This window comes from Mytilus galloprovincialis, chromosome 3 (assembly GCF_965363235.1).
Source record: "Mytilus galloprovincialis chromosome 3, xbMytGall1.hap1.1, whole genome shotgun sequence".
NCBI classification, from domain to species: Eukaryota; Metazoa; Mollusca; class Bivalvia; order Mytilida; family Mytilidae; genus Mytilus; species Mytilus galloprovincialis.
In genome coordinates this window covers 33,332,522-33,352,101 of record NC_134840.1, presented here as the reverse complement: position 1 = coordinate 33,352,101, position 19,580 = coordinate 33,332,522, and the positions used below count along the sequence as shown (strand labels likewise).

General features: G+C 33.5%; 1 protein-coding gene across 1 annotated transcript; it reads left to right on the top strand.

The window, feature by feature from the left end:
- Window positions 1–12,078: 12,078 nt before the first annotated feature.
- LOC143067772 (tubulin beta chain-like) lies at window positions 12,079–15,654 on the top strand. Its single transcript, XM_076241309.1, has 4 exons — window positions 12,079–12,241; window positions 12,658–12,766; window positions 14,006–14,361; window positions 14,660–15,654. Exons 1-4 carry the CDS (start codon window positions 12,185–12,187, stop codon window positions 15,476–15,478), a joined length of 1,341 nt encoding a protein of 446 aa, XP_076097424.1. The 5' UTR covers window positions 12,079–12,184; the 3' UTR covers window positions 15,479–15,654.
- Window positions 15,655–19,580: the final 3,926 nt, after the last annotated feature.

Sequence of the window (19,580 nt, the reverse complement as noted above, 5' to 3'; positions counted from 1 at the left end):
ATATGAAATCTCATGCGGGGGACATTTTTTTGTTTGGCTTTCTGCATATTCTTTTGTTGTGCCAATGAATCGGTGATTTTTTTTTTGTTGAAAAAAACAATATACAAAAAGTGGAATATGAATATTTGATCTAGCCAAAGATGTAAATCTTGTTCGCCCTCTTCTTTCTTCAACATTTTTGCATATTTCATATATAAGATTTTGCTATTTTCTTACCGACCAGTACCTGAAAAGCGAGGTAACGTTATATGACCAACCCATGTTTTTTTGTGATTATATTATATAAAAATAAGAAGATGTGGTATGATTGTCAATGAGATAACTCTTCACAAGGCCCCAACCGACACAGAAATTAACAACTATAGGTCAGCATACGGTCTACAACAATGAGCGCAACCAATGCCACTATAAAGGGGCCTGAAATTTAAAAAAAAATGTAAATCAATCCAATCGAGAAAAGTATGTATGTATAAGATAATGAACGAAAAACAAATATGTTACACAGCAACAAACTACACACACTGAATAACAGTCCCAAGACATGCAACAGACACATACAATACATAATGTATGTATTTTGAAATTATTTATATTCTAGAGAAGGGAGGGTTTAATTTCGTGTTTTCCTTTTTTTCACGACCACCATATTGTTTTTGTGTTATTTGCATAATACTGAGGTTTTCCACATTGTTGAAGGCCGTAAGGTGACCTGTAGTAGTTAATTTAGTTATTTTAGTCTCTAGTGGAGAGTTATTTTGAGTCCGAGTTTACATAGTTTGCATTGCTGAGAACTGACCAATAGTAATACTTACCATCTCTGACCAGAAATGAAAAGAACCAAAGCTAAATATTTCAAAATTTTAGACGCACTCTATTTTTTAAAAATGTTTATGAAATTCCTCATTACATTTTCCAATCAGATTTATCCAAAAAAAAAAAATCTTATACGGGACTCATTGTAAAATGTAACTGTCGAAAACAATAGTGAGCCAAACAATTATAATCATATGTCAAATGCAAAATTAAACAAAAATAGGTGTATGATTGTTCCAAAATTTGCTCGATTGCCCAGGAAGCAGACTTATGACCACCGTTACAAGTTGGGCCAATCAGCCCGGAATACAGGAATCGAAAAAAAAGTCCACGTTGTTTGCTAAACATGAAACAAATTAAATTCAATATTTTCTTCAAGAAAATATCAACACAAATAACGTATGAAAGTTTAAGTTATTTTATGAAAATTAATGAAATAACGACTTTCTAGATATAAATACAATTTTGCATATTACACCACAATATTATTACCTATTCGAATGCACCGCTTACCACTGGAACTACTTACATAGATTATGAGTTAACTTAAAATGCACACCACATGACATCGTGATTGTTATCTCCTTAAGGAAAGGTGGGTAAAAGTAATTCATGTGTTTGACTTTACCTGTTTGGATTATTATATTGCCCTTTTATATTGAGGACCGTCACATACAGAATGATACGGTGTTTAAAATGTTGGTGAGCGATCAATCCTCCCCTATAATAGTATTCATAGATGTAAAATGGGTATTACATCTGTGTACTATTGTATTCAGTCCATTGGTGTGTAAAAGTGTTAGCGTAAAAGTGTTATCGTGTAAGAAACAGTTGTTCATGTTGCGTATAAAAAGACCAATAATGACTCTATCGTTTAGATATAGTGGCAATTTCAGACTCAAACAGGTTTGGGATATAATTTTACCGAATTTTAAAGGGTTTTTATTTCATTTTTGGGCGATTATAGGGGAAATACTGCAAAGTGAAAAAGGTAAAATAAAAAGCAACTTCTTTTAATTATCTGCTCTTCTGACTTCTGGATTTTTCTGTTGTGGTGTTATTACTTGGAAGATGCTGATATTCAGAGGGATCACTAGATAGCAATTTATTCATTTTCTGTAAATTACCAAATTTTATATCATATCCCAAATGTGTTATAAAGACCAATGGGGGATATCTGCACGAGAAACACAATCCGTAAAGTTTCTTCGTTTACTTGTATATTGTACATTCTCTTTGTAACTAAAAAAATCATATAATACGGTATTTATTGTAGAAAAAAATATTGAAGGGACCATTGAGCCAGTCTTGTACCTTTCAGAGATAATCAAAGTACTGAAGTACTGAACATCGGATGAATGACCGCAAGTTCTTGTGGATGGTCAAAAGCACATGTCACAGAAAAAGATCACATCTCTATCCCTAAAAATGAGGTTAATTTACAGATATTTTTTTTTTCTATGACAAGTACTTGCTTGGATGATGAATAAATGACAGGAAATTCAACCACGCCGTTATAACTTTTATATTGTAGTGATACAAATCAGTATACGTGGGACTATTATACTAATATAATAATACCTAGAGTATACAGTGGTTTGTTGTTATATTATATATTAATATAACAGTTACATGTATATATCTTTCTATTGTACTATTCTAATAATAGTGCAGTACAAGTGCATGGTAGACACTCTTCTGTAAAAATCGATTTTTCTAAAAGATTGGATATGAGAAGCCATTCATATTTTCCCGCAAAAACAATTACAGAGTTACCGGTCCTTGCCGCGAGTGTCGCAAAATGTTCTTGGGATATTCTTCCGCGAGCTTTAACATAATAATTTTTCGGTACGTGAGCATAGATATTATCAATGATGTTTTACTTTTATATATATATATTTATTAACGACAAAACATTTTTATATTATTAAATTGAGTTTTTAAAAAAATATTTATAGGAGCATTCATTGAAAAAAATGAACTTAAAACAAGCGATAAGGAATATTATTTTGCACTAGATAATTTCCGCGAATCTATAATTTGTATAGATCGGTTGAAAACCCCAAACTAATTTGCATAATGGAAATTTAGGCAATAGCAGTATATCGGAATGACCTCACGGTCATCTCGATGTAAAAACTGATGGAAAAGATCAAAGTTTCATTTCTGATGAAAAGTTATAAACGAATGTAAAAATAAACGAGGCACAGATTTAGTAAAAGCACAACAGAAGTCAGTCAAATATGAGTCGATTGTAATACTAGTAAATGGAAATAATTTATTCAACATTTTTAATGTTGGAAAAACCAGGGGGGGGGGGGTAACGTCCTATTATTGGGTATACGGAGATGTGCCAAAAATATGGGTCATTATATAAAAATTACCCACCTTTTTAATGACATCCTATATTAAAATGCATTTACGTTTGATAATTGTATATTGATTTGGGGTATGATCTACATATATATAAATATGCTATTGATATGTGCACCAAACGATGTCAATACATTTAAAAAAAACTTAAGGGTAGCTGGTATATTTATGAATTATGAGTGATGATGAGTTAGTGCTTATATAAGCATGGGTCATATTTTAAATATTGTATATAAGTATAGGTCATTCTTTCTTAAATATTTATATAACTATAGGTACTGAATTTCAGTGAAGGTTATATTAAAATGGGTACGTTTTTGAGGCAAAAATGGCACACCCCTACCAAAAAAATATCGAAGTTACACCCCCCCCCCCCCCCCCCCGTGGGAAAAACAATCTTCATATGAAGAAAAAACTACAATGAAAATTTATTTCCTCAGTACAAAATATTAACCTCATGACCACACATATGTACAACTAGATAAATAAATATTACTGTTTATAGTAACTCATTTATAATCATCAAAACTTGATTGTTTTCAGTCTGACGTCTGAATTCTTTTATGGACTTTTTATGCCGTGGGACCTATGGTCAGAGCAATTTTCCAAAAGTTAATCTTATGCCAGAGCAATTGTGGACTGTTTTGATTGGTATTGTTTCACTGTTCAATCTGAATTTGGCATACAAAACGGCTTAAACATACGCACAATTGTCATGCATATAACTATGGTAGTATTTTTCTACATGCAAGATCTTTCTTAACTGCATGCAAGCATGTTTTACTGTGTGATGCATGTTTAGATTTAGATTACTCATGTACTTCCTTATTAGGCCAATTAAAATTAATTGATAGATTTTCATCCCCGCCCGCCCCTCTGAAATCTTCCCGCCCCGATTTTTTTTATTTTTGAAAAAATTACGATTTCCGGATTTTGTTCATTTCCGTTACCGGTAACCGTCGATATTTCGTTTCGTGTAAAACTTCCTGTTTTAAATTTCGGTTTTCGTATTGCTTAAAATATTCTAACTGGATGATTAAGTCGATATATTCTGCTGATCTATGATGACAACATCATTTACCGAGAATAAATTAAAAGATTGATTATGAGAAGGGCGTGAAATATTCGCTGTGTCCAAGAACGCAAATCGCCGTACACTATGTCACAAATGACAAATGTTTGCGAGTAAAACACCTTGGATTTATTTTATTTATACAATGACTTTGTGTCAAGAAATTTGGACTGTGAAGGAAACCCAAAAGCGTCAGAATCGTGAAACACATTTGACTGGAATAAAGAAATTGACACAAGCATGAACTTTTTAGATTAATGACCGTATATTGAGTTCAAAAAATCGACAAACATACGCATTTTTAATTTATTAATTTACAGCAAGCTCTTAGAAATAAATTTATCCATGCCTTTCGTTTTTTTGTAAAAAAAAAACAACCCAGCAAACATCCTCTGTCCCAATACCCACGATAGAGTCATTAAACAACTATGTTCTACATTGTAATTATATTTGCATCTTGCATATTAAGGACCAACCCTATTATTTCAACACTGTTTGAGTTTTCATTTTATTCTGTACTTATCGTACTCGTGTTGCATACCAATGGATTTGCTTCATTTTATTCGGACAACAAAACATAGCTTAGAAAGCAAAATATATTTCATGTAGGTAGTCCAACTGAAGAGAGCATTTCCTCACATTTCTGCTGTTTACTATAAAATAGGTTTCTAAAGCGGCAATTACATGTAGAACAGTGGTGGCCAATCAGAGATATATACTTGAATACGAATTAGAAAAAGCGGCACCAGCATATGGAGTAAATGTGTCTCAATATTGATACGTTACTCTAGAGCTAGCTCAAAGTACATGTACGCTGATTTTGTTGAACGAGGAATACTGCTTTCTCAAAAGTTGCTAAGACAGGGCTATGAATCATCAAATTAAGGTCATCACTCAAGTATGGTTGCCATCATGAGCTGATTGGCCATTATGACAAAAGTGTGTCAGAAATTATATCTCAGTGATATTCTTCCTCAGTCGTAACAACCTTCCATCATTACCGAACAGAACAAACAAATAACATGACAGGTGCCGTATACGGTACAGGAAATGCGTACCTTTCCGGAGCACCTGATTTCATTCCTGGTTTTTTGTGGAGTTTGTGTTGTTTCCTACTTATTATTTGTAACTGTTGGTGCAAATGTTTTTTTGTTTTATGAGTCTTTGGTTACTCCTTGTTTTTGATTGTTATTGTCTTATACACGATACCTAATGATGTATTTACATGATATAATCTTATTATTACACTTGCATATATGATCGAATAAGACGTGAAAAGAAGGTTTCATATGAAATAAAATTTAAAAAATAAAATCCTCCCACCCGCCCCATTTTTTTCAAAAATTTGGATGAAAATCTATTAATTAATTTTAGTTGGCCTTACCGAAGATATAGTATACTTTACATATTCTTACACATAATGACCAAGTATAAACTTTGATGCTATATTGTGTGATGCATTTTCAGATTTATCGCTTCCCGTTTTCCGATAACTTGTATATTCTAACAAATAATTTCCATGTTTGAAATTTTCGTCACATTTTATTATGAACATCACCCACCATCCATATTTTTGGTGTGTAAGTCGGCAGCCTGTGGATAGAATCATTAGTTGTCGTTTGTTCATGTCTGTCATATTTGTATTCCGTAAATTTCATTAATAGCCTGTTTGTTTCCTAATATTAAAGAAAAAACGGCTTACTTTTCGAATTTTCTTCTGGAAATTTTTATTTTTTATTATTTTTAAGTTTGTTAAGGATGTACACCTCTGAGGAGCCAAAAATTTCTAGAATTAAACTTTTTTTCTTAACCTGATTTTTAGGTTTATAAGACTGTAACAAAATAATTGGTGAAGAAAAAATCATATGGTGGTGCACTTCTTTTTTTGCTACGGCCCTTTGAAAATGCCCAATTTTGATGATTTCCCCATTTTTCATCGATTTTTACCTATTTTTGGGCTATTATCATGAAAAAAATTACAGTTCCACAATTAAACTTTTTCTCATACTTTCTATAAAGATGAAGTGGACCAATTTGAATAAATTTAACATACAAAAACTATAGGTAGGTGTTAATATAAAAAAGTTTTATCATATTTTGACGCTTTTTTGTGTAAAATTTACCAAGCTGTCAATTTTGTAATTTTGTGATTTTTCTCAGTTTTAAGAACAAAATGCATATTATTTCAACCTTTTTGTTATAAATGAATGAAAAAAAGACATATCTAAGAAATTTGAAAAAACCAAAATGATATGGGATGTACATGATTCTTGTAAAATCATATTTTGTATCCCTCACCCATTTTCTCAAAATTTTGGCTAAAAATACTGACTTGATTGGTCGTAAAATTTGAAAACTGGATTACGCAAAAACCATTCACTGTAAATACACAATTTTTTCACAGATTTATGTTTGCTTATAATATTTTTAAAATTCATTGATATTTTCCACTTCTATCACATGTTTTGGAAATAATTCAAGAACGAGATTTCAACGAGACTGAACGAGACTGAAAAGTCAGAAGAATACATCCTTAAACTAAATGTACATTTTATACAGTTTAAATCCAAAAGAATCTTTTTCTCGATGCAAATTTAATTTTTATCGAGCCTGCGACTTTTGTCGCAGAAAGCTCGACATAGAGATAGTGATCCGGCGTGATGTTACGAAGTTTCCGTCTGCCACATGTCCATTGTCCTTGACCTCATTTCCATGGTTCACTTGACTACTTGAAAAAAAGTTAAAATCGTTTGTAATGTATATTTCTCTCTTATTATAAGTAACAGGATAACTATATTTGGTATGTGCGTACCTTGCAAGGTCTTTATGCCTGTCAGACAGATTTCCTTGACCTTGACCTCACTTCATGTACTAGTGAACAAGGTAAAGTTTTGATGGTCAAGTCCATATCTCAGATACTATAAGCAATAGGTATATTAATTTATAATTGGTGTAAGGAAGGATTATAAGTTGTACATGCCCAACTAACAGGTGTTATCTGACCTTGACCTCTTTTTCATGGTTCAGTGGTTATAGATAGTTTTTTTCGAGCTTGAAAAGTCGCAGAAAGCTCAACAAAGAAATAGTGATCCGGAAGTGGCGTCGTCGGCTACGGTGGCGTTAGCTAACTTCATAAAAGCTTTATATTTAGAAGTTGGAAGACCTGGATGATTCATACTTTGTATACAGATGCATTATGCTACGAAATTTCCGTCTGTCACATGTCCAATGTCTTTGACCTTATTTTCATGGTTCAGGGACTGCTTGGAAAAAAAATTATGTAATGTTAATTTCATTCTTATTATGAGTAATAGGATAACTATATTTGGTATGTGCGTACCTTGCAAGGTCCTCATGCCCGTCAGTTTTCACTTGACCTCGAACTAATTTCATGTATCAGTGAACAAGATTAAGTTTTGATGGTCAAGTCCATATCTCAGATACTATAAACAATAGGTATTGTGTATTTGGTGTATGGAATGATTGTAATGTGAACATGTTCAACTGGCAGGTGTCATTTGACCTTGACCTCATTTTCATGGTTCAGTGGTCAAAATTGAGTTTTTCTGCTTTTTCTAATACTATACGCAATAGGTTAACTATATTTGGTGTATGAAAATATTTTATGTACATGTCAATTTCGCAGGTATTATTTGAACTTGACCTCATTTTTACGGTTATATAAACATTGCTCAGTGTTAAGTGTATGTGTTTTTTGGTCTGTTTTTCTTACACTTTAAGCAATAGATTAACTATATTACGGTATGGAATGATTGTAAGCTGTACATGTCTGCCTGGTAAGGTTTATCTGACCTTGATCTTGATAGGTCAATTAAGACAACTATATGTGGTGTATGGAAATATCTTATGATGTACATGTCAGTATCTCATGTTTTATTTGACCTTGGCCTCATTTTCACGGTTCTTTGCTTAGTGACAAGTTTTTGTGCTTTGGTCTGTTTTTCTTAAACTATAAGTAATAGGTCAACTGAATTTGTTGTATGGGAAAATCGTAATCTGAACATGTCAGTCTGGTATGGTTCACCGAACTTGACATCATTTATAGTTCATTTGTCAATGTTTAGTTTTCTTTGTTAAGTCTGTTTCTTAGAAACTATAAGCATAAGGTCATATATATGCAGTGTATTGAATGATTGTAAGGTGAACATGTTCAAGTTTGGTTTATATGAACTTGACCTCATTTGCCTGGATCAAGTTAAGTTCGTTAGTTGAATAAAGTGCATATTTACTAATACCAATGATTGGTAAAGAAGGCGAGACATTTCAGCGTGTTCACTCTTGTTTTCAAATGATGGCTTATATCGTTAAAAAAACGAAGACAACAAGCACACAGACCTATCTACATTTTATCTTAATTTGCATGTATTATACCGTCATTATCTATACAAAATTGTTTATCTTAATTTACATGTATTATACCGTCATTATCTATACAAAATTGTTTTATAAAAATCTAATAGGTATTTTTTATTTCAGTAGGAATTTCCTTTATTTACGTAGACAGGGCATACATACCATAAGTGGAATTATTGTGAGTTATTAGTTCTTTGTGTATACAGACAATAACATACCTATGTTCTCCTCTATTTTGTTATGAACCTCGACCATTTTAAAGAGATGCTTAAAAGAAATGGGCTAACAATTTCGCTTTTTCAAAAGGAATATTTATATTTATCTTCTGAGAGGAGACTTAATCTGTGAAAGATCGATAACAGATATCAAATATCTAAAATGAGCCTTATGTGAATAAAACTCTTTTTGTAAATAACAAAATGTCCAACGAGGCATTATGACTGTCTAACACTTTTAAAAAGAACTATGTTTTGTCGGTTTTATTTATGGATGTATATATACAACGTCAATTCCGATGGTCAATTGTGGTATTTTACAACTACACAAGAAATAGTTAAGCAAGTTTCGTGTAGATTTTAAAACTGTTTAACCATAGTCATATGCGGATCCAGGATAAGGGCGTTGAGGGCGTACACCCCTTGTTTTCCCCTCCAAACCATATCGGGTCAGTGGTAATCACTTTTCTTACAATTTTTATGATTGTTTAGCACAATATCATCCATAACTATATGACTTGTTCCGCTCGTCGTTGTCTTTTCAATTTTCGAGACTTGCGCCCCTGCATGGTGGTAATGTGCATTTTTTAAATCCCACAGTTCAAAGAACGAATATTTGTAAATTCAACTATCCTTGAAGAAAACTTGTGTCACTGACAATTGCTCCGTCCTGATAGGAACAAATCGTGCTCAATCTAGTTGCTAATTTATAATTAAGATAATCTTGACGGATTATTTGATTATCGATGTAATTATCTTACTGATTAAATAACGGTATTATTCATAAATAAGTAATGTGATTATAAATTTTTGACGTTTATTGACGTTTTAGCAGGAAATTGTGGTAAACAATAAAAAAAACTTTAGGCTTACGATCAGACATGCTTCCCACATTTACGTACATGTATCATTTGCAGTTATATTATGGTCATACAAGATCGCAATGTTCTGAAAGAATAAATCGATTAACAATTAAAGTTCAACTTAATCAAATTTTAATCATTGATTTCCAACTGAGTATTTACATGTGTTGTTGGATTTCAATAAAGTAACAAAACGATTCAATGATTCCGTGACCAAAGGGTAAATGTGTCTACGATCCCATCTTTAAATCTGGCGATGCTTTAGGATGATAAACGAATTAGATCGTGGTCTTACGCATATGAAGGTCCCATTTTTATTTTATTAAAATGCCTCGACACTCAATACACAGTCTTGGTAATAAAGATCGTTTTCTTTATTCCACATTGTTATTTACCACATCCTATGAGATTGAAACACTTAGGGACGACATCAAAAGATCGATGTAGGATAAAAAACTTAAATCAAATAGTTTGGGGGTGGGGGGGTCAGGATTGCTGCAAGTTTTGTTATTCTTAAATCGATTTTACATATATCCCTATTGGTCAATCAATTTTTCCCAAATTAAGTTACGAGGGGGGGTGTGGGGGTCAGTGAAAAAACTATGTGAATTAAGTTTTTTATCCTTCATTGAACTTTTGATGTTGTCCCTTAATTCATTTGTAAATTTGCATCATAAAAACGATAAGCAACAACCCCTTGGATCCGTTTATCAAACAAAAAGGGAAGACATACTAACCTCCATCTTGATGATTAAACTCTCTAAATTTATCCAAATAGCAACAAAGCATCGACAGTTTTAAGAAAGGAAACAATCATCTAACAAAGCATGTTTATCATTGTTAAATTTAATGATTGATACACGGAAGAACATTTAAGGTACATGTATTAATGCTGACATGGCGGATCCAGGGGAAGTGTGTTCCGGGTGTTTAATCCCCTTTTTAACTATCAGTGCTTTTGAATTGGAAACATATGGTTTGACTCCCCCCCTTTTTATCCTGTGTTGGAATCCCCTTATAAAGATGACTGGATCGAACCCTGTGAAAGAACGGTTTAGGAACTTATTATGTTATGAAATGACTCGGGGTGGTCGGTGGATCATAGAAAAGGTCGATATTTTCAGCTTTATGTCTAGAAATGAAGGATAAAATATGACAAGGTTGCTTACTAATTCATAAGTATGAAAATATGAAAATATGAAATTAAGAATTATTCAGGTATTTGTCTAAACTGTTCAGTATCTCTCCAGGAAATAGCGTAATCCGATTATCTATAGCTTCATCTATATTTTTTTGCCAAAATTATATGATGTGACTGTATTTTTGTCATTCAAAATATATGAAGGAAATGAGGTTGTGGATCAGTGTTTTTTACTGCTCAGGAGCAGATCCAGCAATTTATAGAGGGCTATTTCAAACCAGGAGAAAGGGGTTTAAACCATATTTCCCTATATATTCTAATTTTTTTTGCATTGATCGTCAAAAAGGCCGGGGTTCTAACAAATTGTTCCTATTCAATTGCATGATTTATCGGCAAAAAGGGGGCCGGGTTCCAACAATTTGTTCCTATTCAATTGCATTGATCGACAAAAAGGGGGTTCCAACCCTCTATATCCGACACTGCTGCTCATCCATACAACATTGAACAAAAAGATTGGTGTGCGCACCTCTCCCGGCAATGATAAAGTAGGCCGGCCGGACATATTAACAAAGACGTTACATTCAGTTATCTTTTCGGCTTTTTTTATTAATGATTATCATTATTATTTTTATGATAAAAAACAAACTTCAATTTCAAAAAATGGGCGAACTCTTGGGATTTTGGGTGTAGAGGTTAAACACGAGATGCGGGATTATTGGGGGGGGGGGGGGGGGGGGGGGGTGTCGAGGGAACATGGTTAAAGTGAAAATAGCGGGATTTAGGAAATGCACATTCCCCATAATGATCCATTATTATGACGTCGGTGTTCTTTTCTTCTAAACAGTACTGTTTCGGTGAGGTTTTTTTTTTTTTAGCAAATGGTATAATCTGTCTTGGCTATTTTGTAATAGTAGATTGTTGTGGGTACCCATGTTCTCGCTTTCATTCATACAGTAGATTATGACGTGAAGTTTATTGTTAACTTGACGACCATGAATTACAACTTTCTCCGATTCTTCCGCACTGAATTTTTCTATTTCATTTATTCTTTAGTTTGAATCCATAATGTTTCAATAAATTGCTTCCAATCAACTTTGAAAATAAATATCTTATTTGAAAATTTCGATTTTTCAGCTATTTTAAAGAAAAAGAACTATTGTTTAAAATTAAAATAGTCCTCCAAAATCGATTAACCAATCGAACTTTTAATCGGATCGGAATTATTCAGGTTGTGCATCGGCTTTGGTATAAATCTTGCGCGCGCCCGGTTCAACCGTAGGCAAGTAAAATTCAAAGTTCCAGCAAAGGACACACATTACAAACTTAAATCAAAATGAGGGAAATCGTACACATTCAGGCTGGACAGTGTGGAAACCAGATTGGTGCTAAAGTAAGTTTTTTTTTTACAATGTTTTTTGCTAAGAAAAGTGAAATATTATGATGCGCGAAATTACTTTCTTGCGCTGCGCTGTCAGCGGCTCGTTTAAAAACGATATTTTGTATCGATAAATATACAAAACTGTCAATATACATTTCACCTTCCGTTTAATATTGATAAGTAATTTAGGTTTATTATTGTTTTTCCCCCAACTGTTTACCATAATATAATTGATTTTACCGAGTTTTTTCCTTAGACGTACGAAGTTGTCTGGTGTACTCTTGATATGTTAATGATGTCTGTCTGTTCAGCTTATTTTCCGTTAATAATGTGGTTTTTCTTTCTTTCTGAAAGTTGGATTAATATTGTTTCTACTCGTATACAGTACATTCTATGCATTGCCATTGACAAACAATATTTACTTTCAGTTCTGGGAAGTCATCTCAGACGAACACGGAATTGACCCCACAGGAACATACCATGGTGATTCAGATCTGCAATTAGAAAGAATAAATGTATACTACAATGAAGCTACAGGTATGTAAATAGCAAACGGTGTTTTGTGAAATAAATAGCTTATAAATTTAAACTCGAACACTGATTGACTGGATTTTTACAACACTCAAGTTTTAAAATGACAATAAGTTGTTGTAACAGAATTGTAAATTATATTATAAATTTCACATTATTTATTTCTTGACAGAATTATTAAAATTTTGAAGTTGAAAAACAAAATAAAAAAAATCCTTGTGGTTACCTCCCTTGGACCATAATTTGTGATTGGTGTAAATGTTCTATGAAGGAATTTGTTTACATAACTACATTTGTACAAGAATAAAATTCAATAAATACAAATATGCAGAGTATGGTATCAAGAAATGATGATAGTCGAATCGGAAGCCGAAGGGGACGATAAATGGCTGAATCGAAATCTCTTATACGTAAAAGACACCCTTGTAGGCATGGAAAAAAAGCTTGCTAATGCTGCTACAAGGCAGCACTTGCACCAGCAAAGTTGAAAGGGATTAATATAAATTGTAATAACTTGTTTCCCAATCCTCTATAAATAAACATGTTGAAACTAAATATGCAAGTTATTCAAAAATTAATGAAAGAAAAAAGAAAAGCTGGGCTCTAATCCACTTGCTCTAAAATAAATTTACATATAGAATAACCATACATTGTCTCGAAATATCAATGTATAAGGCTTAGAAACAGGTAGAAAGCGAGGCTGTGCCGAGCATTTCTACCTGTTTCGAGCCGAGTACAAATAACTGATTGATATTTCGAGACAATGTATGGTTATTCTTTATATACTGCAACTCTTATAAGTGTTCTAAATGAAGTATTTAGGGTAAAAACCATCCTTTTTCAATTTGGAGCGGACGACGTAAAATTTACGCGAACCTGTATCTTTTATTGACGTCATAAATAAAACTCTACGGAAACATATTGTCAACGTCATAAACAAGGTGATATACGGTCAGTGACTGTATATCATATATGAATATACAGTCAATGCAATTTGACTGCTCAAAAAGGACAGCTGCAGTATATAAAAAGATATATACATACTGGCTGTATAATATTGAAAATATTTATGTGCATATTGGTCTAAGGAAAACTTTACTTTGGTGTAAATGTACAAAATATGTTCTGTCAGAATCTGATAAAATAACATCTTAACGATGATACATTGTGTGTGTGTTTATATGTGTATTACCTTATAACATCTGAATTTTTAACAATAATAATGATTACTTTTATTGTTTTCAGGAGGCAAATATGTACCACGTGCAATTTTGGTCGATCTTGAGCCAGGAACTATGGACTCTGTCAGATCTGGTCCTTTTGGACAAATCTTTAGACCAGACAATTTTGTGTTCGGACAATCAGGTGCAGGCAACAACTGGGCTAAGGGACATTATACAGAAGGTGCCGAATTAGTAGATTCAGTATTAGATGTTGTGAGGAAAGAAGCTGAGAGTTGTGACTGTCTTCAGGGATTCCAACTTACACATTCTTTGGGAGGTGGAACTGGATCTGGTATGGGAACCCTCTTGATCTCCAAAATCAGAGAAGAATACCCAGATAGAATCATGAACACCTTCTCCGTCGTACCATCACCTAAAGTAAGTATTTGGTTGGTGATTAGAATGTAAATCTGACTTTAAAAAAAATTGTTATTTAAATCATTTCAGTTACGTTTGCTTATTTGTTAAATTTTTTAATGATTCAGTGATAAGAAAAAAAGTTCAACATCATGTTGTAATGTGTAAGTAATTCAGTAAGACACTATTGGCAGTAAACCAATAAAATAGATCCACAGCGCTACACACTATAATCTGACCTTGGGAAACACACCTTAGATTTTGTCTTGTAACTTAATTGTACAGGTGACTAATGATCTTTACTGTTGTATCTTTTCAGGTATCAGACACTGTTGTAGAACCATACAATGCCACCCTCTCTGTCCATCAACTGGTAGAAAACACTGATGAAACATACTGTATTGACAATGAAGCTCTTTATGATATCTGCTTCCGTACTTTGAAACTAACTACTCCAACATATGGTGACTTGAACCATTTAGTCTCTGCCACTATGTCTGGAGTTACCACTTGCCTCAGATTTCCAGGTCAATTAAATGCTGATCTCCGTAAATTGGCTGTCAACATGGTACCATTCCCACGTCTTCACTTCTTCATGCCAGGATTTGCCCCATTGACATCCCGTGGTAGCCAGCAGTACAGAGCCTTGACTGTACCAGAACTTACCCAGCAGATGTTTGATGCCAAGAACATGATGGCTGCTTGTGATCCACGTCACGGTAGATATCTCACAGTAGCTGCCATGTTCCGTGGTCGTATGTCAATGAAGGAAGTAGATGAACAGATGTTGAACGTACAGAACAAGAACAGCAGCTACTTTGTTGAATGGATTCCCAACAACGTCAAGACAGCAGTCTGTGACATTCCACCAAGAGGTCTGAAAATGTCTGCTACATTTATTGGAAACAGCACAGCCATCCAAGAATTATTCAAACGTATTTCGGAACAATTTACTGCTATGTTCAGACGAAAGGCTTTCTTGCATTGGTATACTGGTGAAGGTATGGATGAGATGGAATTCACAGAAGCTGAATCCAACATGAATGACTTGGTCTCAGAATACCAACAATACCAGGATGCAACTGCTGAGGAAGAGGGTGAATTTGAAGAGGAGGAAGGAGAAGGAGAGGAAGCATAAAATGTGACAATCTCAACTACAATTATATTCTTGTTAATTTATTTTGTTATTGGACCTACCACAGTAAAGTCCTACGGGTTAAAAATACTCAAAAAAGCATAGCTATGGACAGTATTAGAATGTTTACAGAAATCCAACATTGTACAACCAAATAAAAGTAATGACCACAAACTAAAGTTGTATTACATCATCATCAGGGCAATTATTTTCATTATCCTCTGGATTTGTTTTCAAAAATTTTGAAGGCTGAAATTTCATTGCCTATTTTATAATAATCAACAGAAAATAGAATAGAGAGTTGAAAGATCTTTATTAATTTAAACAAAGCTGTAGTTTAGTCAGAATTGAGTCATTGGTTTTCTGCTTAGCAAATCTGAAAAGAAAAAAGGCAAGGTCATTGGAAATTTGTTCAATACTTGATGGGTCGTGTCTTGGTGTGGTTTTAATATATTCTTGAACTTTAATTCTTGCTTTTAAAGCCAGTTGTTTCCCATCTTGGCTGTAGTACTACTTCAAGACAATAGAGAATACAGCATTTTTTAATCCATTTTGATTTGAAGATTATATTTGGTTTAAATAAATATCGTCAACACGAGTGCACATGCATTTAAGAAATATCATGCCTGCTTAACTTGCACGGTTGAATTTATGATGAAAGTATCAGTATGAAGGTTTTACAAGTAACACATAAACGTAACGTAATGGTAAATGTGGTCTAGGTTTGATCAACTGAATCGGACATGAACATTGGAACCTTACAATCAAAACCATACACCAAATAAAGTAAGTCTTTTGCTTATAGTAACCTATTAACATAGCTAGTCATGCAAATTTAAAAAAAAAAAGGGTTAGTATCAGATTGACCTTACCAGCCATTAGTGTACATCATGCAATCAGTCCACACTAAATGTAGTATACTTGTATTGTTGAGAAATAGACCTTGCAATCAAGATATTGACCAAATATAGTTGGTGTATTCCTTCTAGCATTCAATGATACAAACCGACCTAGGCAGAATGTCTAAAGTACTAAAAAGTATTTTAAATTTGTTATTCCTGTATCTTTTATAGCTTACTGCAAAATGGGTTTTGGTCATTGTTGAAGGCTGTACATCGACCTATTATGACTATAGTTGTTAATTTTCTGTGTCATTTTGGTTTCTTGTGGAGAGTTGTCGCACTTGCAATCATTCCATACACCAACATGGTTGTCATTAATATTTATAGCATATGAAGAGCCGATAATGAAAATGAAGCTATAGACGGATAAAACCTGCCAGTTGGACAGGTACACTCCATGCATTATATGGATGTAGTAGTCTAGTAGACCTATTAATTATATCATGATATACAGATTTAACTTGATCATTTGCAATCAAGATGGCATAAAATGAGGACGTTGATCAGAAAAGACCTAAAACGTGATGTTAAAATTCAACATATTAAGGAACGTGTATACAAACCGAAACTTGTTTTCAGCTATGCACAATTTTAAGACCGTATAGGTCGCTTTTTTGTCGGATCTAGTTAATTATATAGATTTCTAGTGTATAATTTATGAATGGAACGAAATGTAGAGATCTTCACCACTTGGTTGACTACAATAAAAAAAAATGGTATTTATCAGGTAAAATAGATGAAACCCTATATTTTTATCCTATATCATAAAAACAGACCTAGAAAAATTCAATTCCTCGAGTATTTGTGGGAAAAAACAACGACCTTCGATAGTCCATTAGATTTGGGTCGAGTGCACCCGCACTCAAAACCTCAGTTGACAGGCCAGTGATCACATTAGTAGATCAACGTTTTCTTTTGAACTATTTAGACCACTTGGCCATCGAGGCCCTTCTGGTATTTTGAGATTATAATGAATATACAATTCTTAAATAAGATCGACAATAGTTATCATTTCCCCGTTTCCTATGTTTATTGTATTTTGTACTGCTTGTCTCAATTTTTCTTTGCCAATGATGGATTAGCGAGTTTTTGAATGCCAATTATTCCAGTAAATATGACATAATATTCGAATGAGAAGGTAGAAGTCCTATCTTTATCTTTTTCTACAAATTTACGAGTTAAAATTGGGATATATGATAAATTTTGCTATTTAATTTTTCTCACTTATGGCTACTGAGTGTCGCGGATGGCGGGACATAGGAATGGTATTTCCGGCGACGATGTTGGCAGAGGCGGATTTAGGGGGGGTGGCGGGCCCCCTCTTTTTGGAAAAAAATGTGGTTGCTTATATAGGGAATCACTGGAGCCGTAGGGGTGGATCCAACGATTTTTTAAAAAGGGGATTCTAACTACATGTCCCCATTCAAATGCATTGATCGTCCAAAAAAAGGGAGGTCCCCCCTTGGATCCGCCACTGAGCCGTCATACAATGGGAGCAAGATTGGCTCATGTCATTCAAACTAGACAAATGTAACATCATGAACATATGAACATATGAACCAAAAGAAATCCCATCCACATTTACAACAACATGTATGGGCACATCTTATAGAATGATATGGCAAACAGTACAAGAACAATGCTAATAATGTTCCACAAAATTATAAACGAAAATATTACCATTCCATTGCAAATTTTATTACAGCAGAGTCAGTCCACTACAAGATCCACCAATAAATATGCTTACCGACAAATCCACCTAGCAATCATTACATACAAAAAAATATAGTAAACCTATTGCATACAGTATAAGAAAAACAGACCAAAACTCAAAAACTTAACTCTAACCACTGAACCATGGAAATGAGGTCAAGGTCAGATGGACATGTGCACCTTACAATCATTTCATACACCGAATATACTAGACCTATTGCTTATAGTATCTGAGATATGGACTTGACCACCAAACCTTGTTCACTGATCCATGAAATGAGGTCGAGGTCAAGTGAAAACCTGTCTGACGGGCATGAGGACCCTGCAAGGTACGCACATACCTAGTTATCCTATTACTTATAATAAGAGAGAATTTAACAATCCAAAATTTTTTACTTTTTTTCAAGTAGTCACTCAACCATGAAAATGAGTTCCAAGGACAATGGACATGTGACAGACGGAAACCTCGTATTATGAGGTATCTATATACAAATCTATGTTAAACTGTAATTTTAAATAAATCATAATTTTTTAATTTTTTTTTTTGGGGGGGGGGGGAGGGGGATTAAGGCATGCACCGGAAAGTTATCATCAATATGTTGATGGTTTTCTGTAACTGAAGAAGTCGAAATGTTGTCAGTCAGACGTATACACGTTACAAATTTTGTATACACATACTATAATTGATCTATTACTTTATATGATATTTAAAAAAAACAAACCAAATCAAAACAAAACTTAACATTTACCAAAAAAACATGCAAATGAGGTGAAGGCTAGATGATACCTGCCAGACAGACATACAATTATTCAATGAATTGCGACCAAGCCGGTGCTAGGGACCGTCTTAAACTTGCAGCGATGTGAGTTTAGCTCTGTGTTGAAGGCCTAAATTTTGAGATGAAGAACAAAAATAAAAGCGCTGACCCTTTGCCTTTTGTTTTTTTTTGCTGTGCATGTATTGATTTTGTGTCGTGGATGGATACCCCATATTCTTTGTTTTTCTATTCTATATACATTAAAACCATTCCATTTACTAAATATACTTAACATGTTGCTTAAAGTACTTGTAAAACAGATCAAAACACAAAACCTTAACAGCGAACCATGAAAATTAAATCACGTTCAAATGATATCTATCATTCCATACACCAAATATAAATGAATTATTGAGTATAGTTCTTAAAAACAGACCAAACCACAAAAACTTAACATTACCAATGAAACACGAAAATGAGGTCAAGGTCAGATGACACCTGCCAGTTGGATACAAACACCTTACAATTATTCAATACACCAAATATAGTAGACCTTTTGCTTAGATATGGACTTGACCACCAAAACTTATTAAGAATCTTGTTAACTGATCCATGAAATGAGATCTAGGTCAAATGAAAACTATCTAACGGACACGAGGACATTGCAAAGTAGGCACATACTAAATATAATTACCCCTTTACTCATAAAAGGAACGAAATTACATAACAAAA

What these genes read in the sequence shown, in the direction of transcription:
- LOC143067772 (XM_076241309.1), top strand. Translation starts at nt 12,185, where the DNA reads ATGAGGGAAATCGTACACATTCAGGCTGGACAGTGTGGAAACCAGATT. An exon ending in ATACTACAATGAAGCTACAG is followed by an intron (nt 12,767 to 14,005) that starts GTATGTAAATAG and finishes TATTGTTTTCAG; the next exon opens with GAGGCAAATATGTACCACGT. An exon ending in CCGTCGTACCATCACCTAAA is followed by an intron (nt 14,362 to 14,659) that starts GTAAGTATTTGG and finishes GTATCTTTTCAG; the next exon opens with GTATCAGACACTGTTGTAGA.